This window comes from Hyla sarda, chromosome 12, assembly GCF_029499605.1.
Source record: "Hyla sarda isolate aHylSar1 chromosome 12, aHylSar1.hap1, whole genome shotgun sequence".
NCBI lineage: Eukaryota > Metazoa > Chordata > Amphibia > Anura > Hylidae > Hyla > Hyla sarda.
The window spans coordinates 831,182-858,935 of NC_079200.1; the positions used below are offsets into that span (position 1 = coordinate 831,182).

At 46.2% G+C, this 27,754-nt stretch overlaps 1 protein-coding gene across 1 annotated transcript in view; it reads left to right on the forward strand.

The window, feature by feature from the left end:
• LOC130296900 (alpha-N-acetylgalactosaminide alpha-2,6-sialyltransferase 2-like) overlaps positions 1–27,754 on the forward strand; it is a 166,601-nt gene that overhangs the window by 123,749 nt on the left and 15,098 nt on the right. Inside the window, exons 4-7 of the mRNA XM_056548945.1 lie at positions 3,578–3,743; positions 3,828–3,966; positions 5,555–5,658; positions 6,049–6,132. Of these exons, the coding sequence (XP_056404920.1) occupies positions 3,578–3,743; positions 3,828–3,966; positions 5,555–5,658; positions 6,049–6,132 (493 nt within the window). The remainder of the gene's footprint in view (positions 1–3,577; positions 3,744–3,827; positions 3,967–5,554; positions 5,659–6,048; positions 6,133–27,754) is intronic.

The following is a 27,754-nucleotide window of genomic DNA, read 5'->3' on the forward strand; positions in this document are numbered from 1 at the left end:
TTGGTTGGTATTAGCTGTTGGTATTGTTGGTATTAGCTGTTGGTATTGGTTGGTATTAGCTGTTGGAATTGGTTGGTATTAGCTGTTGGTATTGTTGGTATTAGCTGTTGGTATTGTTGGTATTAGCTGTTAATATTGGTTGCTATTAGCTGTTGGTATTGGTTAGTATTAGCTGTTGGTATTGTTGTTATTAGCTGTTAATAATGGTTGGTATTAGCTGTTGGTATTGTTGGTATTAGCTGTTGGTATTGTTGGTATTAGCTGTTGGTATTGTTGGTATTAGCCATTGGTATTGGTTGGTATTAGCTGTTGGTATTGTTGGTATTAGCTGTTAATATTGGTTGGTATTAGCTGTTGGTATTGGTTGCTATTAGCTGTTGGTATGGTTGGTATTAGCTGTTGGTATTGGTTGGTTTTAGCTGTTGGTATTGGTTGGTATTAGCTGTTGGTATTGTTGGTATTAGCTGTTGGTATTGTTGGTATTAGCTGTTGGTATTGGTTGGTATTAGCTGTTGGTATTGGTTGGTATTAGCTGTTAATATTGGTTGGTATTAGCTGTTGGTATGGTTGGTATTAGCTGTTGGTAGGGTTGGTATTAGCTGTTGCTATTGGTTGGTATTAGCTGTTAATATTGGTTGGTATTAGCTGTTGGTATGGTTGGTATTAGCTGTTGGTAGGGTTGGTATTAGCTGTTGCTATTGGTTGGTATTAGCTGTTGGTATTGGTTGGTATTAGCTGTTAATATTGGTTGGTATTAGCTGTTGGTATTGGTTAGTATTAGCTGTTGGTATTGTTGTTATTAGCTGTTAATAATGGTTGGTATTAGCTGTTAATATTGGTTGGATTAGCTGTTGGTATTGTTGGTATTAGCTGTTGGTATTGTTGGTATTAGCCATTGGTATTGGTTGGTATTAGCTGTTGGTATTGTTGATATTAGCTGTTGCTATTAGTTGGTATTAGCTGTTAATATTGGTTGGTATTAGCCATTGGTATTGGTTGCTATTAGCTGTTGGTATTGGTTGGTATTAGCTGTTGGTATTGTTGGTATTAGCTGTTGGTATTGGTTGGTATTAGCTGTTGGTATTGGTTGGTATTAGCTGTTGGTATTGGTTGGTATTAGCTGTTGGTATTGTTGGTATTAGCTGTTGGTATTGGTTGGTATTAGCTGTTGGTATTGGTTGGTATTAGCTGTTGGTATTGGTTGGTATTAGCTGTTGGTATTGTTTGTATTAGCTGTTGGTATTCTTGGTATTAGCTGTTTATATTGGTCGGTATTAGCTGTTGGTATTGGTTGCTATTAGCTGTTGGTATTGGTTGGTATTAGCTGTTGGTATTGTTGGTATTAGCTGTTGGTATTGGTTGGTATTAGCTGTTGGTATGGTTGGTATTAGCTGTTGGTATTGGTTGGTATTAGCTGTTGGTATTGGTTGGTATTAGCTGTTGGTATTGTTGGTATTAGCTGTTGGCATTGTTGGTATTAGCTGTTAATATTGGTTGGTATTAGCTGTTGGTATTGGTTGGTATTAGCTGTTGGTATTGTTGGTATTAGCTGTTAATATTGGTTGGTATTAGCTGTTGGTATTGGTTGGTATTAGCTGTTGGTATTGGTTGGTATTAGCTGTTGGTATGGTTGGTATTAGCTGTTGGTAGGGTTGGTATTAGCTGTTGCTATTGGTTGGTATTAGCTGTTGGTAGGGTTGGTATTAGCTGTTGGTAGGGTTGGTATTAGCTGTTGCTATTGGTTGGTATTAGCTGTTAATATTGGTTGGTATTAGCTGTTGGTATGGTTGGTATTAGCTGTTGGTATTGGTTGGTATTAGCTGTTAATATTGGTTGGTATTAGCTGTTGGTATGGTTGGTATTAGCTGTTGGTATTGGTTGGTATTAGCTGTTGGTATTGGTTAGTATTAGCTGTTGGTATTGGTTAGTATTAGTTGTTGGTATTGGTTGTTATTAGCTGTTGGTATTAGCCATTGGTATTGTTTGGTATTAGTCGTTGGTATTGGTTGTATTAGCTATACGTATTGGTTGGCCTTAGCTGTTGGTGTTGGTTAGTATTAGCTGTTAATATTGGTTGGTATTAGCTGTTGGTATTGGTTGGTATTAGCTGTTAATATTGGTTGGTATTAGCTGTTGGTATTGGTTGGTATTAGCTGTTAATATTGGTTGGTATTAGCTGTTGGTATGGTTGGTATTAGCTGTTGCTATTGGTTGGTATTAGCTGTTGGTATTGGTTAGTATTAGCTGTTGGTATTGGTTAGTATTAGTTGTTGGTATTGGTTGTTATTAGCTGTTGGTATTAGCCATTGGTATTGTTTGGTATTAGTCGTTGGTATTGGTTGTATTAGCTATACGTATTGGTTGGCCTTAGCTGTTGGTGTTGGTTAGTATTAGCTGTTGGTATTGGTTGGCATTAGCTGTTGGTATTGGTTGGTATTGGTTGGTATTTGCCGTTGGTATTGTTTGATTATTAGCTGTTGGTATTGGTTGTATTATCTGTTGGCATTAGCTGTTGGTATTAGTTGGCCTTAGCTGTTGGTATTGGTTGGCCTTAGCTGTTGGTATTGGTTGGCCTTAGCTGTTGAAATTAGCCGTTGTCATTGGTTAGTATTGGCATTATCTGTTGGTATTTTCCATTGGTATTGGTTGGTATTAGCCGTTGGTATTGGTTTTTATTAGCTGTTGGTATTGCTTGGCATTAGCTGTTGCTATTAGCCCTTGGTGTTGGTTGCTAAGCTTCTACCTCACAGTAGTATCATCTGTGCCCAGGTCAGATCTATCAGATGAGAAGTCTTACTTGTGTAGGGGGTGCCATCCAATGACAGCTCCATGTGTACAGTCACTGAACTCCTCACTAGTGTTGAGCGGCATAGGCCATATTCGAATTCGCGAATATTCGCGAATATATGGACGAATATTCGTCATATATTCGCGAATATTCGTATATTCGTTATATCCTCGTTTTATTTTCGCGTATGCGTAAATACGCGCATGCGAAAATTAACATATGTGGAAATTCGCATATGCGAAACTTAGCATATGCTAATTTTCGCATATGCGAATTTTCGCACGCCAGTCTCACACAGTAGTATTACAGCCTTCTTTACACCACACAAGCTGGAAGCAGAGAGGGATGATCACTGTGATGTGTACTGTGAAGAAAAAAAAACAAAAAAAAAAAACGAATATTCGTAATTACGAATATATAGCGCTATATTCGCGAAATTCGCGAATTCGCGAATATGCGATATTCGCGAATAATATTCGAATTGCGAATATTCGCGAGCAACACTACTCCTCACTATGACCCGACCCACACTAATGTAAATCTTTATGGAGATCACATGACTCTGGGGGTATTCACTTACTTTGGCCAAACAGTGTATGAGACCATCTTGGTTTCTGCATTGACCATTTGGTAGGTCTTTGTTAACCCTTCTATGGCTCATTTTTCTTCACTAAAGGCTGCATTATTTACAGAGTTGTAAAAACTGTACCTGTCAGGCCCATGGTGATGGTGGGCACATGGATATGACCCATCCCCTCCCTAATACTTTCCTGTTTTATATTCCTCCAGTTATCAATCAGACTCTGAATTTGCTGAACTCCACGGGGAATGCCTTCATGTTTGACACCTGGAGGGGGCAGGCGCCCTGTATCCGCTGTGCTGTGGTGGGCAATGGGGGCATTCTGAACGGATCCGGAATGGGACCAGAGATTGATTCCCATGACTACGTCTTCAGGTAGAAATCGGTATGTATGAAATCCACCATGGAGACCATGACTGAGGCCGTTTCTTACCTTCTGGTTATTGGCTTCACTTTCAGGGTGAACGGTGCCATTACCAAGGGGTTTGAGAAGGACGTCGGCAACCGGACCTCATTCTTCTCCTTTTCCACAAACACCTTGATGAACTCCTTGTACGCCTACGGGAGGAAAGGGTTCAGTTCGGTTCCTCGTACTCCGGTAATTGAAATAACCATACTGGTTATCATGGTTACCTAAAGATCAACTACAAGAGCCACATGAGGCCAGATGAGGTGTAGAGGGTCACAGGATGCCAGATGAGGGGTAGAGGGTCACAGGAGGCCAGATGAGAGGTAGAGGGTCACAGGAGGCCAGAAGAGGTGTAGAGGGTCACAGGAGGCCAGAAGAGGTGTAGAGGGTCACAGGAGGCCAGATGAGAGGTAGAGGGTCACAGGAGGCCAGAAGAGGTGTAGAGGGTCACAGGAGGCCAGAAGAGGTGTAGAGGGTCACAGGAGGCCAGAAGAGGTGTAGAGGGTCACAGGAGGCCAGATGAGGTGTAGAGGGTAACAGGAGGCCAGATGAGGTGTCGAGGGTCACAGGAGGCCAGAAGAGCTGTAGAGGGTCACAGGAAGCCAGAAGAGGTGTAGAGGGTCACATGAGACCAGATGAGGTGTAGAGGGTCACAGGAGGCCAGAAGAGGTGTAGAGGGTCACAGGAAGCCAGAAGAGGTGTAGAGGGTCAAAGGAGGCCAGAAGAGGTGTAGAGGGTCACACGAAGCCAGAAGAGGTGTAGAGGGTCACAGGAGGCCAGAAGAGGTGTAGAGGGTCACATGAGACCAGATGAGGTGTAAAGGGTCACAGGAGGCCAGAAGAGGTGTAGAGGGTCACATGAGACCAGAAGAGGTGTAGAGGGTCACATGAGACCAGATGAGGTGTAGAGGGTCACATGAGACCAGATGAGGTGTAGAGGGTCACAGGAGGCCAGATGAGTTGTAGAGGGTCACATGAGACCAGAAGAGGTGTAGAGGGTCACAGGAGGCCAGATGAGGTGTAGAGGGTCACAGGAGGCCAGATGAGGTGTAGAGGGTCACATGAGACCAGAAGAGGTGTAGAGGGTCACATGAGACCAGATGAGGTGTAAAGGGTCACAGGAGGCCAGAAGAGGTGTAGAGGGTCACATGAGACCAGAAGAGGTGTAGAGGGTCACATGAGACCAGATGAGGTGTAGAGGGTCACAGGAGGCCAGATGAGGTGTAGAGGGTCACATGAGACCAGAAGAGGTGTAGAGGGTCACAGGAGGCCAGATGAGGTGTAGAGGGTCGCAGGAGGCCAGATGAGGTGTAGAGGGTCACATGAGACCAGAAGAGGTGTAGAGGGTCACATGAGACCAGATGAGGTGTAGAGGGTCACAGGAGGCCAGATGAGGTGTAGAGGGTCACATGAGACCAGAAGAGGTGTAGAGGGTCACAGGAGGCCAGATGAGGTGTAGAGGGTCGCAGGAGGCCAGATGAGGTGTAGAGGGTCACATGAGACCAGAAGAGGTGTAGAGGGTCACATGAGACCAGATGAGGTGTAGAGGGTCACAGGAGAACAGGTTCAACTATCAAAGGGACCCTGAGGGCAGAATTGATGTCCTATGTTAATACCTCGTTCAGGGCCTGAGGGGGCGGAGCACAACATTGAAGTTTTATCCTTTGTGCTGTGCCTCATGCTCCACCCCCGAGGAGCATCTTGATAATCAGATTGTAAACTTAGCTTTGTGTCCCAATCTCTGTCCGGTTTCTAACTACAAACCTTCCTCTCTGCAGGAAACGCGCTACATTGTCTTACCAGATCATGACCGGGACTACTTAATAGTGCGGGGGGCTCTCACCGAGACCATCATTGATCAGGGCAGAGACAAGGGCAAGAAGTAAGTCTCATGGATCTTCCATTAGATTTCCTATCAGGAATACATTATATTACGTATCCGGAGATCCAGCCTGTATTGTGCTCCAGAGCTGCATTCATGATTCTGCAGGCTTCACAGCTGAAATCGTGTAGTATCAGCCTATCGGCTCAACTATGATGTAAGGGCAGTGTTTTCTAAACAGGTGCCTGCAGCTGTACCAAAACTACAACTTCCAGCATGCCCCTGCCACTCTCATTGACTTTCCGGAGAGGATTGTGTCGCCATCTCTATCGTCCTGTGGCAGCCAGGAATGGGACCATGCCGATCCCCCATTTTCCTTGGTTGGGTAGGAGAAGTGGGATCAGCACCTCTCAGGCCAGTAATTAACCCTTACCTGTATTTTCTCCATAGCCCGGCTCGCTATTTTGGGGCGAATCTGACAACAGAACATTTTAAGATCCTGCACCCCGACTTTATGCGATACTTAAGGAACAGGTGAGTCCATTACACACCCCTGTGGGCACTCCGACCAAAAGATAAAAGAGAAGCAATCACACTCCCTATGTATGTGTCAGCCATGTAGATGCTGTTATATCCGGTGACTGACAGGGGGCGTCTTCTCTCATCCGAGTCATTGACTTTTTCTTCTCCATCCGGCCTGGACCTTTATGACGATTTCTCACAGCCACATATTGGGCTCCGCACTTTCCAGCATCAGCCTCACTGTTCTCATTTACAGTTCTCCAAACCATAATAATTCCGGTGTTTGATGTCACACACAGTAAAGTGAGTTGGTGAGGACTAGGTAGGTCCCCCCCCCCCCCTTCCCCCAAACATTAGACAGGTAGCTCCAGTAGGTATTTTCCCCATTAGGTTGGTGAGCCCCTGTAGGTAATGTTACCCATTGTGTGCATCCTGGAAGGAGAGATGCTACTGGCCTCTAGTGGCTGCAGGCATCACTATTATGATAGGCACTGTTATGGAGGCACTGTGGCTGGCACTGTTATGGGGCATTTTGGCTAGTACTATTAAGGGCACTGCGGCTGGTGCTGGTACCGTTATGGGGACTGCAGCTGTGGATGTCACTGTTATGGGGGAACGTAGGTTAGGAGTGTTATGGGGAATGCAGCGGTTAATGTAACTACTATGGAGGCTGCAGCTCTAGATGTCACTACTATGGAGGTACTGTGAGGTGCACAAGTATGGGAAGTGACTGACCAAAGCCACCGCCATCCATACTAATACCAGCCTTCATCATTGAGTTACCTCAGCTCTGCTACATCTGACACCCTCAGCTCTACTACATCTGACACCCTCAGCTCTGCTACATCTGATCCAATCAGCTCTGCTACATCTGATCCCCCTCAGCTCTGCTACATCTGACACCCTCAGCTCTGCTACATGTGACACAATCAGCTCTGCTACATCTGATCACCCTCAGCACTGCTACATCTGACACAATCAGCTCTGCTACATCTGATCCCCCTCAGCTCTGCTACATCTGATCACCCTCAGCTCTGCTACATCTGACACCCTCAGCTCGGCTACATCTGACACCCTCAGCTCTGCTACATCTGACACCCTCAGCTCTGCTACATCTGACACCCTCAGCTCTGCTACATCTGATCCCCCTCAGCTCTGCTACATCTGACACCCTCAGCTCTGCTACATGTGACACAATCAGCTCTGCTACATCTGATCACCCTCAGCTCTGCTACATCTGATACCCTCAGCTCTGCTACATCTGACACCCTCAGCTCTGCTATATCTTATCCCCCTCAGCACTGCTACATCTGATCCCCCTCAGCTCTGCTACATCTGATCACCCTCAGCTCTGCTACATCTGACACCCTCAGCTCTGCTACATCTGATCCAATCAGCTCTGCTACATCTGATACCCTCAGCTCTGCTACATCTGATCACCCTCAGCTCTGCTACATCTGATCACCCTCAGCTCTGCTACATCTGACACCCTCAGCTCTGCTACATCTGACACCCTCAGCTCTGCTACATCTGATACAATCAGCTCTGCTACATCTGATCACCCTCAGCTCTGCTACATCTGATCCCCCTCAGCTCTGCTACATCTGATCACCCTCAGCTCTGCTACATCTGACACCCTCAGCTCTTCTACATCTGACACCCTCAGCTCTGCTACATCTGATCCCCCTCAGCTCTGCTACATCTGATCCCCCTCAGCTCTGCTACATCTGATCACCCTCAGCTCTGCTACATCTGACACCCTCAGCTCTGCTACATCTGATCCAATCAGCTCTGCTACATCTGATCCCCCTCAGCTCTGCTACATCTGACACCCTCAGCTCTGCTACATGTGACACAATCAGCTCTGCTACATCTGATCACCCTCAGCTCTGCTACATCTGACACCCTCAGCTCTGCTACATCTGATCACCCTCAGCTCTGCTACATCTGACACCCTCAGCTCTGCTACATCTGACACCCTCAGCTCTGCTACATCTGACACCCTCAGCTCTGCTACATCTGACACCCTCAGCTCTGCTACATCTGACACCCTCAGCTCTGCTACATCTGATACCCTCAGCTCTGCTACATCTGATCACCCTCAGCTCTGCTACATCTGATCACCCTCAGCTCTGCTACATCTGATCACCCTCAGCTCTGCTACATCTGACACCCTCAGCTCTGCTACATCTGACACCCTCAGCTCTGCTACATCTGACACCCTCAGCTCTGCTACATCTGATCACCCTCAGCTCTGCTACATCTGATCCAATCAGCTCTGCTACATCTGATCCCCCTCAGCTCTGCTACATCTGACACCCTCAGCTCTGCTACATGTGACACAATCAGCTCTGCTACATCTGATCACCCTCAGCTCTGCTACATCTGATACCCTCAGCTCTGCTACATCTGACACCCTCAGCTCTGCTACATCTGATCCCCCTCAGCTCTGCTACATCTGATCCCCCTCAGCTCTGCTACATCTGACACCCTCAGCTCTGCTACATCTGATCCAATCAGCTCTGCTACATCTGATACCCTAAGCTCTGCTACATCTGATCCCCCTCAGCTCTGCTACATCTGACACCCTCAGCTCTGCTACATCTGACACCCTCAGCTCTGCTACATCTGACACCCTCAGCTCTGCTACATCCGATCCCCCTCAGCTCTGCTACATCTGACACCCTCAGCTCTGCTACATCCGATCCCCCTCAGCTCTGCTACATCTGATCACCCTCAGCTCTGCTATATCTGATCACCCTCAGCTCTGCTACATCTGATCCAATCAGCTCTGCTACATCTGATCCCCCTCAGCTCTGCTACATCTGACACCCTCAGCTCTGCTACATGTGACACAATCAGCTCTGCTACATCTGATCACCCTCAGCTCTGCTACATCTGACACCCTCAGCTCTGCTACATCTGATCACCCTCAGCTCTGCTACATCTGACACCCTCAGCTCTGCTACATCTGACACCCTCAGCTCTGCTACATCTGACACCCTCAGCTCTGCTACATCTGATACCCTCAGCTCTGCTACATCTGATCACCCTCAGCTCTGCTACATCTGATCACCCTCAGCTCTGCTACATCTGATCACCCTCAGCTCTGCTACATCTGACACCCTCAGCTCTGCTACATCTGACACCCTCAGCTCTGCTACATCTGACACCCTCAGCTCTGCTACATCTGATCACCCTCAGCTCTGCTACATCTGATCCAATCAGCTCTGCTACATCTGATCCCCCTCAGCTCTGCTACATCTGACACCCTCAGCTCTGCTACATGTGACACAATCAGCTCTGCTACATCTGATCACCCTCAGCTCTGCTACATCTGATACCCTCAGCTCTGCTACATCTGACACCCTCAGCTCTGCTACATCTGATCCCCCTCAGCTCTGCTACATCTGATCCCCCTCAGCTCTGCTACATCTGACACCCTCAGCTCTGCTACATCTGATCCAATCAGCTCTGCTACATCTGATACCCTCAGCTCTGCTACATCTGATCCCCCTCAGCTCTGCTACATCTGACACCCTCAGCTCTGCTACATCTGACACCCTCAGCTCTGCTACATCTGACACCCTCAGCTCTGCTACATCCGATCCCCCTCAGCTCTGCTACATCTGATCACCCTCAGCTCTGCTACATCTGACACCCTCAGCTCTGCTACATCTGACACCCTCAGCTCTGCTACATCTGACACCCTCAGCTCTGCTACATCCGATCCCCCTCAGCTCTGCTACATCTGATCACCCTCAGCTCTGCTACATCTGACACCCTCAGCTCTGCTACATCTGATCCAATCAGCTCTGCTACATCTGATCCCCCTCAGCTCTGCTACATCTGACACCCTCAGCTCTGCTACATGTGACACAATCAGTTCTGCTACATCTGATCACCCTCAGCTCTGCTACATCTGATACCCTCAGCTCTGCTACATCTGACACCCTCAGCTCTGCTACATCTGATCCCCCTCAGCTCTGCTACATCTGATCACCCTCAGCTCTGCTACATCTGACACCCTCAGCTCTGCTACATCTGATCCAATCAGCTCTGCTACATCTGATACCCTCAGCTCTGCTACATCTGATCCAATCAGCTCTGCTACATCTGATCCCCCTTAGCTCTGCTACATCTGATACCCTCAGCTCTGCTACATCTGACACCCTCAGCTCTGCTACATCTGATCCCCCTCAGCTCTGCTACATCTGATCACCCTCAGCTCTGCTACATCTGACACCCTCAGCTCTGCTACATCTGATCCAATCAGCTGTGCTACATCTGATACTCTCAGCTCTGCTACATCTGATCTCCCTCAGCTCTGCTACATCTGACACCCTCAGCTCTGCTACATCTGACACCCTAAGCTCTGCTACATCTGATCCAATCAGCTCTGCTACATCTGATACCCTCAGCTCTGCTACATCTGATCACCCTCAGCTCTGCTACATCTGACACCCTCAGCTCTGCTACATCTGAAACCCTCAGCTCTGCTACATCTGATACAATCAGCTCTGCTACATCTGATCACCCTCAGCTCTGCTACATCTGATCACCCTCAGCTCTGCTACATCTGATACAATCAGCTCTGCTACATCTGACACCCTCAGCTCTGCTACATCTGATCACCCTCAGCTCTGCTACATCTGACACCCTCAGCTCTGCTACATCTGACACCCTCAGCTCTGCTACATCTGATCACCCTCAGCTCTGCTACGTCTGACACCCTCAGCTCTACTACGTCTGACACCCTCAGCTCTGCTACATCTGACACCCTCAGTTCTGCTGCATCTGATCCCCCTCAGCTCTGCTACATCTGTCACCCTCATCTCTGCTACATCTGACACCCTCAGCTCTGCTACATCTGACACACTCAGCTCTGCTACATCTGACACCCTCAGCTCTGCTACATCTGATCCCCCTCAGCTCTGCTACATCTGACACCCTCAGCTCTGCTACATCTGATCCCCCTCAGCTCTGCTACATCTGATCCCCCTCAGCTCTGCTACATCTGACACCCTCAGCTCTGCTACATCTGATCCCCCTCAGCTCTGCTACATCTGATCCCCCTCAGCTCTGCTACATCTGATCACCCTCAGCTCTGCTACATCTGACACCCTCAGCTCTGCTACATCTGACACAATCAGCTCTGCTACATCTGATCCCCCTCAGCTCTGCTACATCTGACACCCTCAGCTCTGCTACATCTGACACCCTCAGCTCTGCTACATCTGACACCCTCAGCTCTGCTACATCTGACACAATCAGCTCTGCTACATCTGATCCAATCAGTTCTGCTACATCTGATCCCCCTCAGCTCTGCTACATCTGACACCCTCAGCTCTGCTACATCTGATCCCCCTCAGCTCTGCTACATCTGATCCCCCTCAGCTCTCCTACATCTGATCACCCTCAGCTCTGCTACATCTGATACAATCAGCTCTGCTACATCTGATCACCCTCAGCTCTGCTACATCTGACACCCTCAGCTCTGCTACATCTGACACCCTCAGCTCTGCTACATCTGATCCCCCTCAGCTCTGCTACATCTGATCCCCCTCAGCTCTCCTACATCTGATCACCCTCAGCTCTGCTACATCTGATACAATCAGCTCTGCTACATCTGATCACCCTCAGCTCTGCTACATCTGATCACCCTCAGCTCTGCTACATCTGACAACCTCAGCTCTGCTACATCTGATCCCCCTCAGCTCTGCTACATCTGACACCCTCAGCTCTGCTACATCTGATACAATCAGCTCTGCTACATCAGACACCCTCAGCTCTGCTACATCTGACACAATCAGCTCTGCTACATCTGACACAATCAGCTCTGCTACATCTGATCCAATCAGTTCTGCTACATCTGACACCCTCAGCTCTGCTACATCTGATCCCCCTCAGCTCTGCTACATCTGACACCCCCAGCTCTGCTACATCTGACACCCCCAGCTCTGCTACATCTGATCACCCTCAGCACTGCTACATCTGATCACCCTCAGCTCTGCTACATCTGATCACCCTCAGCTCTGCTACATCTGATCACCCTCAGCTCTGCTACATCTGATCACCCTCAGCTCTGCTACATCTGACACCCTCAGCTCTGCTACATCTGATCCCCCTCAGCTCTGCTACATCTGAAACCCTCAGCTCTGCTACATCTGACACCCTCAGCTCTGCTACATCTGACACCCTCAGCTCTGCTACATCTGACACAATCAGCTCTGCTACATCTGACACCCTCAGCTCTGCTACATCTGACACAATCAGCTCTGCTACATCTGACCCAATCAGTTCTGCTACATCTGATCCCCCTCAGCTCTGCTACATCTGACACCCTCAGCTTTGCTACATCTGACACCCTCAGCTCTGCTACATCTGATCACCCTCAGCTCTGCTACATCTGATCACCCTCAGCTCTGCTACATCTGACACCCTCAGCTCTGCTACATCTGACACCCTCAGCTCTGCTACATCTGACACCCTCAGCTCTGCTACATCTGACACAATCAGCTCTGCTACATCTGACACCCTCAGCTTTGCTACATCTGACACAATCAGCTCTGCTACATCTGATCCAATCAGTTCTGCTACATCTGATCCCCCTCAGCTCTGCTACATCTGACACCCTCAGCTCTGCTACATCTGATCCCCCTCAGCTCTGCTACATCTGATCCCCCTCAGCTCTCCTACATCTGATCACCCTCAGCTCTGCTACATCTGATACAATCAGCTCTGCTACATCTGATCACCCTCAGCTCTGCTACATCTGACACCCTCAGCTCTGCTACATCTGACACCCTCAGCTCTGCTACATCTGATCCCCCTCAGCTCTGCTACATCTGATCCCCCTCAGCTCTCCTACATCTGATCACCCTCAGCTCTGCTACATCTGATACAATCAGCTCTGCTACATCTGATCACTCTCAGCTCTGCTACATCTGATCACCCTCAGCTCTGCTACATCTGACAACCTCAACTCTGCTACATCTGATCCCCCTCAGCTCTGCTACATCTGACACCCTCAGCTCTGCTACATCTGATACAATCAGCTCTGCTACATCAGACACCCTCAGCTCTGCTACATCTGACACAATCAGCTCTGCTACATCTGACACAATCAGCTCTGCTACATCTGATCCAATCAGTTCTGCTACATCTGATCCCCCTCAGCTCTGCTACATCTGACACCCCCAGCTCTGCTACATCTGACACCCCCAGCTCTGCTACATCTGATCACCCTCAGCACTGCTACATCTGATCACCCTCAGCTCTGCTACATCTGATCACCCTCAGCTCTGCTACATCTGACACCCTCAGCTCTGCTACATCTGATCACCCTCAGCTCTGCTACATCTGACACCCTCAGCTCTGCTAGATCTGATACAATCAGCTCTGCTACATCTGATCACCCTCAGCTCTGCTACATCTGATCACCCTCAGCTCTGCTACATCTGATCACCCTCAGCTCTGCTACATCTGACACCCTCAGCTCTGCTACATCTGATCCCCCTCAGCTCTGCTACATCTGACACCCTCAGCTCTGCTACATCTGACACCCTCAGCTCTGCTACATCTGACACCCTCAGCTCTGCTACATCTGACACAATCAGCTCTGCTACATCTGACACCCTCAGCTCTGCTACATCTGACACAATCAGCTCTGCTACATCTGACCCAATCAGTTCTGCTACATCTGATCCCCCTCAGCTCTGCTACATCTGACACCCTCAGCTTTGCTACATCTGACACCCTCAGCTCTGCTACATCTGATCACCCTCAGCTCTGCTACATCTGATCACCCTCAGCTCTGCTACATCTGACACCCTCAGCTCTGCTACATCTGATCACCCTCAGCTCTGCTACATCTGTTCACCCTCAGTTCTGCTACATCTGATTTCCCTCAGCTCTGCTACATCTGATCCCCCTCAGCTCTGCTACATCTGATCACTTTCAGCTCTGCTACATCTGACACCCTCAGCTCTGCTACATCTGATCAACCTCAGCTCTGCTACATCTGATACAATCAGCTCTGCTACATCTGACACCCTCAGCTCTGCTACATCTGACACCCTCAGCTCTGCTACATCTGATCACCCTCAGCTCTGCTACATCTGATCACCCTCAACTCTGCTACATCTGATCCCCCTCAGCTCTGCTACATCTGATCACTTTCAGCTCTGCTACATCTGACACCCTCAGCTCTGCTACATCTGATCAACCTCAGCTCTGCTACATCTGATACAATCAGCTCTGCTACATCTGACACCCTCAGCTCTGCTACATCTGACACCCTCAGCTCTGCTACATCTGACACCCTCAGCTCTGCTACATCTGACACCCTCAGCTCTGCTACATCTGATCACCCTCAGCTCTGCTACATCTGATCACCCTCAGCTCTGCTACATCTGATACAATCAGCTCTGCTACATCTGATCCCCCTCAGCTCTGCTACATCTGACACCCTCAGCTCTGCTACATCTGATCCCCCTCAGCTCTGCTACATCTGATCACCCTCAGCTCTGCTACATCTGACACCCTCAGCTCTGCTACATCTGACACAATCAGCTCTGCTACATCTGATCACCCTCAGCTCTGCTACATCTGACACTCTCAGCTCTGCTACATCTGACACCCTCAGCTCTGCTACATCTGACACCCTCAGCTCTGCTACATCTGACACCCTCAGCTCTGCTACATCTGACACCCGTCACAACCGCCAAATATCTGTCACTACTAAATAAATGAGAAAATAAATCTGATCTGTCCTGACAGGTAAAGTGCCGCACCCCATCTGTTGTTCCACAGCAAACACAATTATTCTATTCCTCTTATAGGTGAGACACGTGATGTCTAATGTATACAAGGAAATACACTGCTCAAAAGTGACCACTAAGACAACACATCGTACATCTGAATGAACAAATTATCAAAGCAGAACGTTCTCCACGGCGTCTCCAGACTCTGTCACATGTGCTCAGTGTGAACCTGCTTCATCTGTGAAGAGCACAGGGCGCCAGAGGGGAATATACCAATCTTGGTGTTCTCTGGCAAATGCTTGTATATAGGAGCAGTATTATAGTAGTTATATTCTTGTATATAGGGGCAGTATTATAGTAGTTATATTCTTGTATATAGGAGCAGTATTATAGTAGTTATATTCTTGTATATAGGAGCAGTATTATAGTAGTTATATTCTTGTATATAGGAGCAGTATTATAGAAGTTATATTCTTGTATATAGGAGCAGTATTATAGTAGTTATATTCTTGTATATAGGAGCAGTATTATAGTAGTTATATTCTTGTATATAGGAGCAGTATTATAGTAGTTATATTCTTGTATATAGGAGCAGTATTATAGTAGTTATATTCTTGTATATAGGAGACAGTATTATAGTAGTTATATTCTTGTATATAGGAGACAGTATTATAGTAGTTATATTCTTGTATATAGGAGCAGTATTATAGTAGATATATTCTTGTATATAGGAGCAGTATTATAGTAGTTATATTCTTGTATATAGGAGCAGTATTATAGTAGTTATATTCTTGTATATAGGAGCAGTATTATAGTAGATATATTCTTGTATATAGGAGCAGTATTATACTAGTTATATTCTTGTATATAGGAGCAGTATTATAGTAGTTATATTCTTGTATATAGGGGGCAGTATTATAGTAGTTATATTCTTGTATATAGGGGCAGTATTATAGTAGTTATATTCTGGTATATAGGAGCAGAATTATAGTAGTTATATTCTTGTATATAGGAGGCAGTATTATAGTAGTTATATTCTTGTATATAGGAGACAGTATTATAGTAGTTATATTCTTGTATATAGGAGACAGTATTATAGTAGTTATATTCTTGTATATAGGAGCAGTATTATAGTAGTTATATTCTTGTATATAGGGGAAGTATTATAGTAGTTATATTCTTGTATATAGGAGCAGTATTATAGTAGTTATATTCTTGTATATAGGAGCAGTATTATAGTAGTTATATTCTTGTATATAGGAGCAGTATTATAGTAGTTATATTCTTGTATATAGGAGCAGTATTATAGTAGGTATATTCTTGTATATAGGAGCAGTATTATAGTAGTTATATTCTTGTATATAGGAGGCAGTATTATAGTAGTTATATTCTTGTATATAGGAGCAGTATTATAGTAGTTATATCCTTGTATATAGGAGCAGTATTATAGTAGTTATATTCCTGTATATAGGAGCAGTATTATAGTAGTTATATTCTTGTATATAGGAGCAGTATTATAGTAGTTATATCCTTGTATATAGGAGCAGTATTATAGTAGTTATATTCTTGTATATAGGAGCAGTATTATAGTAGTTATATCCTTGTATATAGGGGCAGTATTATAGTAGTTATATTCTTGTATATAGGGGCAGTATTATAGTAGTTATATTCTTGTGTATAGGAGCAGTATTATAGTAGTTATATTCTTGTATATAGGAGCAGTATTATAGTAGTTATATTCTTGTATATAGGAGCAGTATTGTAGTAGTTATATTCTTGTATATAGGAGCAGTATTATAGTAGTTATATTCTTGTATATAGGAGGCAGTATTATAGTAGTTATATTATTGTATATAGGAGCAGTATTATAGTAGATATATTCTTGTATATAGGAGCAGTATTATAGTAGTTATATTCTTGTATATAGGAGCAGTATTATAGTAGTTATATTCTTGTATATAGGAGCAGTATTATAGTAGTTATATTCTTGTATATAGGAGCAGTATTATAGTAGTTATATTCTTGTATATAGGAGGCAATTTTTATTGTGAAAACAAACAAAATTACAATTAACATAAATTCTTACAATGCAAAACAAAAATAACAAGCATTGTACACACAATGACTACTCAACTAGAGTATGTACAGAGTAATATTAAACTTAGAAAGTCCACATTTGCTGGAAAAGGAAAAACACAAAAAAATTTAATAAAATAACATGACATCATCCGTGTTAAACCAAAGAGACATTCCTCCATAATTTCCCATTATTTTGGTTCCTCCGTATCTCTAATGACTTTACCCACTGGAGCTCGGACATGATCTGGCTTACTGCTGTGTTGTGGTGGAATGGCTCATTGTGTATGGACACTCTAGTTCTCATGTGCCAATGGTAATATTTAGTGATAGTAATTATAATGTACATAGTCCCCCTGTCTACAGTCCTGTTACTGGATGGTACAGCATATATGATGTCAGGATACGTCAGGTTCTGCAGTAATGGGATGTTCAGCTTACTGGACACTTCTTCCCATATCCTCCTCCCGCCCCTGCAGTCAGATATGAAATGCTCCATAGTCTCCTCCTGCTGACAACCCAGAGGACAGTTCCTATCTGAGACACTTAGATATTTCAGGTTACCCCTGACAAAGAGCCTCCCATGGAGCGACAGCCAAGCTATGTCAAAGAATTTTGCGGGGAGTCGTTTCCCATTGAGGAACTTAAGACTTTCCTGTAAAGTGCTGGTCACACAGTCCCTCAAGGCAAGCGGAGAGCAGAAGAAAGCCCTACAAACCCTTACGTATAGATCCTTCCTTGGCTTACTCTCTATATAGGACTTCTCAATGCGCCATCTCTTCAGACATCTAAGCCCGTATTCCAGGTACGGGGGGAGGTAGTCACGCGTCCATCTCCCCCTCTTGAGACTGCCGCCTCGCACCCAAGACTCTGCAAAAGGCAATATCCAGTCCCTGATACTATTCGCCCACAGAGAGCTGTTTGAGTCCATGCAACCAAAATTAACTTTTAGAAACATGGAGTCAAAGAACACCCTTGGATTCAGCATATCCAACCCACCCTCTCTCCTCTGTAGGTAGGTGACCCCTCTTTTTATCAGGTTCAACCTGTTCCCCCAGAACATTTGGAAGAACAGGCTAAAGAGCCGAGCAGAGAAAGATTCTGGCAAAGGAAAAACAACAGAGACATACAAAAAGACAGGGACCAGGTAAGTCTTCAACATTTTAACCCTTTCTCTATAGGTCAGCCTCCAGTTCTTCCATCGCTGAACCTTTGCATTTCCGGCTTCCAACTTCTCTTCCCAATTTAATTTGGCGTTATCGTCCCTCCCGAATTTGACCCCTAGGATTTTAATATAGGAGGAGGCTCTCACAAATTGGAGCAGATCAAAGTCTGGATCAGAATCAGATATCCAGAGAGCTTGACTCTTCTCAAGGTTGACCAGAGACCCTGAGGCCTCCGAGTAACTTCTGATGGCCGCAGACAACATCTCCACCTCACGAGGCTCAGATATCACTACAGTCACATCATCCGCGTAGGCAACAACACTCAGGGGTAGGCAGTGGGGGACCGGCACCCCCTGAAAACCACACTCCTGCAGTGACCTCAGAAACGGGTCTAAGGCAAATACATACAGCAGCAGGCTCAGTGGGCAACCTTGTCTCACCCCCGCCTCAACCCTGAACGTGTCACCCTGCCAACCATTGATCAGAGGAAAGCTCTCGGCCTCACAATACAAAGTCTTCAGCCAATCGATGAATTGTCCCGGAATACTGTACTTTGACAAAGTGGCCCATAGATACTCGTGATCTACTCTGTCAAAGGCTTTAGCCTGGTCAAGACTCACAACATATCTCCCACACCTCAGGGCTTTACATCTCTCAAACATCTCCCTTATGGAGATCACTGCCCCAGAGATGTTCCGCCCTTTTACTGTGCCATACTGACAGCCAGCCAACAGTGCCGGGGACAGACAAACTAACCTAGAAAACAGGATTTTTGCCAGAATCTTCCTGTCGACATTCAAGAGGGCAATTGGCCTCCAGTTCTTGATGTCACTCGGCTCTTTACCTTTAGACAGCAGAATCAGCGAGGACACTCTCATGGATGGAGGCATCAGGTGACTTTCTAGACAATTTGTGTAAACATCCACGAGGATTGGGCCAAGAGGTCTCTGAATGTCTTATAGAATTCTGCTGTTATCCCATCTGGACCTGGTGCCTTCTTCACATGTAATTTATCAATGGCCTCTTTGACCTCCGCCACCGTCAATTCTGCTGTCAAAGGAGAAAAGTCCAAATCATTAGTATCAGGGAGCGGAGTTGTCTCCAAGAATTGGGTCATCTTGTCTCTATCCAAAACCTTCCTCTGAAACAAGTCAGCATAGTACGATCTCACCACCCCCAGGATACCCTCCCGAGATTCCTGCAAAACACCCTGGGAGTCAGTGAGACCGGTGACAGATTTATTTGCCACCCGCTCCCGGCAATTCTCAAAGGGATCAGGAGACCCTAAGGACCCATAATCCCGTTCAAGAACCAGGGAGGTATACCTGCTGTACTGATACTGCCTTATCTCAGATTTCAGCCGGTCTATTCTTTGTTGGTCCCCACCCGCCGAATATAGTGACTCCAATTCTTTCCGCAGCTTGAGATACTGGCCATACTTACTCTTCCCCTTTATAACTGACAGTCTCTTTAAGAGGGTTCTGATCTCATCCTTGACATCCTCCCACCAGGCGGCCATATCATCATAGAAGTCCACCCTCTCTAGTTGACTCTGTATAAGAGAGTGAACCTGTCTCTGTACAGAAGGATCCTCTAATAGGCTGGAATTCAGTCTCCACAACCCTCTACCTGTCTCAGGACCCTGTGTGACACCCAGACAAAAATATAAGGCCAGATGGTCAGAATAAGGGACGATCTTCTCATCCTTCTCACCAATGGTCTCTGTGGGACTAACCAAAGCCAAATCTATCCTACTGCTTCTTCCACCACAGAAATAGGTAAACTTTGCCTTCCGACCACCCTGCACAAACACATCTGACAACCCGGCCTGTAGAATGATTTGGTTTAAGACCTTGGAGTCTCGTGTTAGAGGTCTATTAGAGGATCTGTCACTAGTTGTTCTGGAGGCATTAAAATCTCCGGCCAAGATGACGGGGACAGACGTGAAGAGATATGGCTTCACTTCATTATAAAGGTTAACCCTTTCAGTCACTGTCTGTGAACCATAGATATTAATGAGTCGGAGCCTTCTACCCCGAATAGTAACTTCTAGCATTAGGCACCTTCCCATCAATACCTCTGTCAGCCTATGTACAGTTACATCATTGGTGGTAAACAGGATAGAGACCCCGGCACTTGGTTCCACAGCCAGTGACCAAAAGGATGGACCAGACCGCCATTCACGCTCTGCTTCACGTAACAGTCCTAGAGTATTTAAACGTGTCTCCTGTAAGAAGAAGATGTCAGCATCAATAGACTTTAGATGGTCATATACGACGTGTCTGGTCCTCCTCACTCTGACACTGTTCACATTACTGGAGAACACTTTAAGGGTAAAGTCGGCCATCATAACAAAGGAAAGAAGAAAAAGCAGAGATGTCACCCCCATCATCACAGATCTGAGTCCGAGCCCTCCTGCTGACCACCTGTTTCCATGTCCGATTCGGACAGACGTTTATCCCGTGGGGGTCTCCTTTTTGTGGGGGGATCACCCTCTTGGTCCTCATTAAATTCATCTACCACTCGCTTCAACTCCCTCTCCATCTCTTCCTCAGCGTCTGACTCTGACAACACACTGTACCTATTTGTGATGGTCATTACACCTGACCCGGGGTCTACTTTCTTTTTGGAGGGCTTTTGGACAGTGGTCCATCCCTCCTCAGGCTTACGGCTGGTTTTGTCTTTTTTCCGTCTCTTCTGCGGATTTATTGATGCTGGGGCAGAAGAAGACATGGCCACAACCTGCTCAGTGACCTCCCTGTTCCCCTCAGTGGCTCCTGGCTGGGACTGGTCGGGCACTGTGTCACCAATATTGTCACCCATATTGTCACCCCTAGTGTCACCTACAGTGTCACCCATATTGTCACCCCTAGTGTTATGCTGAGGCTCGGGCTGTGTCACTGCTGACCCTGACACCAACGTCTCCTCCTCCAGGTCCTCTACCCCCTCCAGCAGGTCCTCATCAGGGAAGTCCTTACAGATGTTATGCCAGGCGTCAGGACAGTCCCTGTGGGAGTGACCGGTCTTACCACAGAGGTTGCAGCGGATGTTCTGGCAGGTGGCGCTGACATGGCCGATCTCCCCACATAAATTACACTTCACCAGGGTGCACACACTCGCGATATGACCGGTCTTCCCACACTTGAAGCATTTTCTGGGCTGACCTGCATAGAAACAAACCCCTTTCTCCCGACCAATGAAGAAAGAATTGGGCAGATGTTGGGTTATGTTGTTTATCTGCCGTAACTTTACCAGGACCTTCCACCCGCCCGTCCATATGCCGTCCTCATCCCTGGTCTTAGTCAGGTCTGACATTAGGTCACAGTGTCTCTTTAACCATACAACAATATCCTGGGGGGGGACAGACTCGTTCCAGAATATAATGGTGACATTCGCTGTGTCCGGTCTGGAGATGGGGACAAAGCTGAACTTATTCCAGCCATCAGCATCTCTCACCCGGGTGACATGGGCCCAGAAGCGGTCCAGGTCAGACATGAGTTTGAAGCTGACGTCATAGCCCTGTCTGTCAGGAAGGTTTATCACTGCCAGGATGTTAGATGGCAGGAAGCCCATTTGGTGGCACAGAAGTTCACGGACCACAAACCTCCTGTCAGGCAGCTCCTCCTTGGCCCCTCTATGTCTGAACCTGACCACGTTCCTCCTCTTGAAAGCCTGACCTGTATAATTCACATTGGACATGAATGGTGACCCGCGGCTCCAGGCATTACCAGAGGAGGCGCCACTACTTCTACCCTCCTGCTGTACTTGGGGGCGCTGTGATGGCTGCTGACCAGCCGTACTAGGGGGGTCTGACACTTGTGTGACTAAAGGGGGGAAGTGTTGTGCATCAGACTGTACAGCCCCCTCCCCACCATCAACCTCTATACTCTGGGGGTCACAAGCCTCTGGAGGCTGAACTAATGGTGGACCTGACCCCAGAGATGACCCCAGATCCCACACAGACTGTGAAGCGCCCCCCTCTGCAGACACATTATCAGTAATATCACATACATTCATATCATTGCAGTCACTGGCAGAATGATCCTGCACTACAGAGCCCAGCAAGCCCTGCAGAGCCATGTCCTGTGAACTCTCTGCTGCACTGCTGCCTTCAGGTAAGAGTCCACAGTCCTGCTGCTCTCTACTGCCCCCAGGGGCTTGTGGTGACTGCACTACTGTTACAGAGTTACCTTCAGGTATGTGTCCATAGTCCTGCTTCACCGTGCTGACTGCTGGGACTTGTGGTACCTCTGGAGGAGTCTCTGCAGGTCTCTGATGTTGCTGGACGCTTGCTTCTGCTTGTCTGTACAAATCCCCTTTTTCAAAAGGGAAGCTGGCTGGTCTGAGGAGTGGTCTTGCACAGGACTGCTGGATGTCCTCTTGTCTTGCACAGGACTGCTGGGTGTCCCCTGGTGAGGCTGAAGACTTGGGTTCAGCAGTAGATGGAGAGGACTTTGGTCTTTCCTTATATCCCTCAAATCTTTGCTGATTCCTGAAGGTTTCAGCGACTGGTCCCATCTGGTCCAATACGTCCTCCATGTCCTGCACAGTGTCAGCGAGCTGCACAGCGAGGGAGCTCAGCTTCTTGTCATGTACAGCCTGGTTATTGGGGTTTGCTGCCTTTAGCTTGTATATACATTCAATTTGTTTCTGCAGCTGTAACTTTGTCTTTTTTAAAAGTCTCAAGTCTCTTTACCAGAGCTGGGATCTGCTCGGCCAAACACAGTTCAGGCGCCCGCTGAGTATTGGGGGGCCGTGCTGGTGGGGTACTCACAGGACTCTGCTTCTGAGCTGGGATCTGTCTCGGTGCGGCTGTGGTCACTGCTGCGGGGTCACAATCTCCAGACTGGGGACTGGGCCCCTGGTTCTTCCCAGTGACCGCACTTGTGGCCCCCTGAAGCCTTCCTGGTGTACTCCCTCTGGTCCCCTCTGGCGTGCTTGTAACTTTTGCGCTGCTCCCGCTCCCGTATCGTGTGCGGTCAGAACGTATCAGGACAGGCTGCTGCAGATTCTCCTGCATGGTCTGCTTCTCCAGGGATGTTCTCCTCTGTCTGACTGCAGGAGGGGTGGATTGTACCTGCAGCCATTACCTTACTTGATGATTCCTTCTTTAGTTCCACAGCTTTCTTCTCATCTGTGCTTCTTACTGCACCAGAACTGACAACATTCTGAACATTTCTTACATCCAGAGAAACTTTAGGATTTTCATCCATGGTTTGTGGTGTCTGGGGATTAATTCCCAGAATAGGCCGAGAAGCCTGGGCCTTGCTTGGGGAGCTTCCCCACCCAGGGTGGCCCCTCCCCGGGCTTTCTCCAGACATCAGGAGAGCTACACAGACACAACCTCTCAGCTAGAAGGCAGTATTATAGTAGTTATATTCTTGTATATAGGAGCAGTATTATAGTAGTTATATTCTTGTATATAGGGGCAGTATTATAGTAGTTATATTCTTGTATATAGGAGCAGTATTATAGTAGTTATATTCTTGTATATAGGGGTCAGTATTATAGTAGTTATATTCTTGTATATAGGGGCAGTATTATAGTAGTTATATTCTTGTATATAGGGGGCAGTATTATAGTAGTTATATTCTTGTATATAGGGGGCAGTATTATAGTAGTTATATTCTTGTATATAGGAGCAGTATTATAGTAGTTATATTCTTGTATATAGGAGCAGTATTATAGTAGTTATATTCTTGTATATAGGAGCAGTATTATAGTAGTTATATTCTTGTATATAGGAGCAGTATTATAGTAGATATATTCTTGTATATAGGAGCAGTATTATAGTAGTTATATTCTTGTATATAGGGGCAGTATTATAGTAGTTATATTCTTGTATATAGGAGCAGTATTATAGTAGTTATATTCTTGTATATAGGAGCAGTATTATAGTAGTTATATTCTTGTATATAGGAGCAGTATTATAGTAGTTATATTCTTGTATATAGGAGCAGTATTATAGTAGTTATATTCTTGTATATAGGAGCAGTATTATAGTAGTTATATTCTTGTATATAGGAGCAGTATTATAGTAGTTATATTCTTGTATATAGGAGCAGTATTATAGTAGTTATATTCTTGTATATAGGAGCAGTATTATAGTAGTTATATTCTTGTATATAGGAGAAGTATTATAGTAGTTATATTCTTGTATATAGGAGGCAGTATTATAGTAGTTATATTCTTGTATATAGGAAGCAGTATTATAGTAGTTATATTCTTGTATATAGGAGGCATTATTATAGTAGTTATATTCTTGTATATAGGAGCAGTATTATAGTAGTTATATTCTTGTATATAGGAGCAGTATTATAGTAGTTATATTCTTGTATATAGGAGGCAATTTTTATTAGTAAAAAACAAACAGAAATATTACAGTACACTCGACCAAAATTATCAAAACAATATCAAATATTAAATATCATACACTTCCATTACAAAAGAAACAATAATGTTAACTTAGAAAAAGCCCATTGCTTTTAAATGAGAATAAAAGTAAATAAATAAATAACAACACAAAAGTATCATGAAGGTAAATATCATTCTATATACACGTTCCTCCATAATAAACAATTTTTCTCATCCTTCCTGATCTCCAAGCACTTTACCCACCTCAGTTCTGTCAGGATCAGGTCTACTGCTCTCCTATCATGGAAGGGTTCACTGTACATGGAGACTCTGGTTCTGGTGTGCCAATGGTAGTATTTTATGACAGATATGATGATATATAAGGTCTCCCGGTCAATGCCACTTACACTAGATGTTACACCGTAAATTATTTCTGAGTATTTTAGGGTCTGTAATCTCGGGATTCTTAGCTTGTTGGATATCACCTGCCATATGTGTCGCCCTCCCCAGCACTCAGATATAAAATGTGTCATGGTCTCCTCCTCCTGACACCCTAGGGGACACTTCCGATCTAACACACTTAAGTATTTTAAATTCCCTCTTACAAACAGTTTCCCATGCAGTGACAGCCAGGCGATGTCATGGAATTTGTTCGGTAGCCTCACACTGTTTAGAAGCCTCAGACTGTCTCGTAAAATGGCGGATGTACAGTCCCTTAGAGCTGGCTGTAAAAAGAAAAAGGTCCTACAAACCCTGACATAAAGCTCTTTACGGGTCTTACTCTCTATATAGGACTTCTCAATGCGCCATCTCTTCAGACATCTGAGCCCGTATTCCAGGTACGGGGGGAGGTAGTCACGCGTCCATCTCCCCCTCTTGAGACTGCCGCCTCGCACCCAAGACTCTGCAAAAGGCAATATCCAGTCCCTGATACTATTCGCCCACAGGGAGCTGTTGTTTGAGTCCAGGCAACCAAAATTAACTTTTAGAAACATGGAGTCAAAGAACACCCTTGGATTCAGCATATCCAACCCACCCTCTCTCCTCTGTAGGTAAGTGATCCCTCTTTTTATTGGGTTCAACCTGTTCCCCCAAAACATCTGGAAGAACAGGCTAGAGAGCCGAGCGGAGAAAGATTCTGGCAAAGGAAAAACGACAGAGACATACAAGAAGACGGGGACCAGGTAAGTCTTCAACATTTTAACCCTTTCTCTATAAGTCAGCCTCCAGTTCTTCCATCGCTGAACCTTTGCATTTCCGGCTTCCAATTTCTCTTCCCAATTTAGTCTGGCATTATCGTCCCTCCCGAATTTGACCCCTAGGATTTTAATATAGGTGGAGGCTCTCACAAATTGGGGCAGGTCAAAGTCTGGATCAGTATCTGATACCCAGAGAGCTTGACTCTTCTCAAGGTTGACCAGAGACCCTGAGGCCTCCGAGTAACTTCTGATGGCCATAGACAACATCTCCACCTCACGAGGCTCAGATATCACTACAGTCACATCATCCGCATAGGCAACAACACTCAGGGGCAGGCAGTGGGGGACCGGCACCCCCTGAAAACCACACTCCTGCAGTGACCTCAGAAACGGGTCTAAGGCAAATACATACAGCAGCGGACTCAGTGGGCAACCTTGTCTCACCCCCGCCTCAACCCTGAAGGTGTCACCCTGCCAACCATTGATCAGAGGAAAGCTCTCGGCCTCACAATACAAAGTCTTCAGCCAATCGATGAATTGTCCCGGAATACCGTACTTTGACAAAGTGGCCCATAGATACTCGTGATCTACTCTGTCAAAGGCTTTAGCCTGGTCAAGACTGACAACATATCTCCCACACCTCAGGGCTTTACATCTCTCAAACATCTCCCTTATGGAGATCACTGCCCCAGAGATGTTCCGCCCTTTTACTGTGCCATACTGACAGCCTGCCAACAGTGCCGGGGACAGACAAACTAACCTAGAAAACAGGATTTTTGCCAGAATCTTCCTGTCGACATTCAAGAGGGCAATTGGCCTCCAGTTCTTGATGTCACTCGGCTCTTTACCTTTAGACAGCAGAATCAGCGAGGACACTCTCATGGATGGAGGCATCAGGTGACTTTCTAGACAATTTGTGTAAACATCCACGAGGATTGGGGCCAAGAGGTCTCTGAATGTCTTATAGAATTCTGCTGTTATCCCATCTGGACCTGGTGCCTTCTTCAGATGTAACTTATCAATGGCCTCTTTAACCTCTGCCACCGTCAATTCTGCTGTCAAAGGAGAAAAGTCCAAATCATTAGTATCAGGGAGCGGAGTTGTCTCCAAGAATTGGGTCATCTTGTCTCTATCCAAAACCTTCCTCTGAAACAAGTCAGCATAGTACGATCTCACCACCCCCAGGATACCCTCCCGAGATTCCTGCAAAACACCCTGGGAGTCAGTGAGACCGGTGACAGATTTATTTGCCACCCGCTCCCGGCAATTCTCAAAGGGATCAGGAGACCCTAAGGACCCATAATCCCGTTCAAGAACCAGGGAGGTATACCTGCTGTACTGATACTGCCTTATCTCAGATTTCAGCCGGTCAATCCTTTGTTGGTCCCCACCTGCCGAATATAGTGACTCCAATTCTTTGCGCAGCTTGAGATACTGGCCATACTTACTCCTCCCCTTTTTAAAGGACAGTCTCTTTAAGAGGGTTCTGATCTCATCCTTGACATCCTCCCACCAGGCGGCCATATCATCATAGAAGTCCACCCGCTCTAGCTGGCCCTGTATAAGAGAGTGAATACCTCCCTGAACATGCACATCATCCAAGATATTAGAATTGAGCTTCCAGAGCCCCCTTCCAATATCTGGGCGCTTAGTGACACCAAGATGGAAAACTAAGGCCATGTGATCTGAATAAGGGACAGTTTTTTCATTCCTATCACTAATAAATTCTTCAGGACGCACAAACGCCATATCTATTCTACTGCTCCTGTCAGAACAGGTGTATGTGAGTTTTGGTTTTCTTCCACCCTGTGTGAACACATCACACAGACCGGCCTGCAAGATTATGTTATTTAGGACCTTGGAGTCCCTGGCCACCGCTCTACCTGAGGACCTGTCACCTGATGTCCTAGTGACATTAAAATCCCCGGCCATTATAACAGGAACAGATGTGAATAGATATGGCTTGACATCATTAAATAGCTGGATCCTTTCGGTCACTGTCTGCGGGCCATAGATATTTATTAGCCGGAGCCTTCTACCATGGATAGTGACCTCCAGGATCAGACACCTTCCC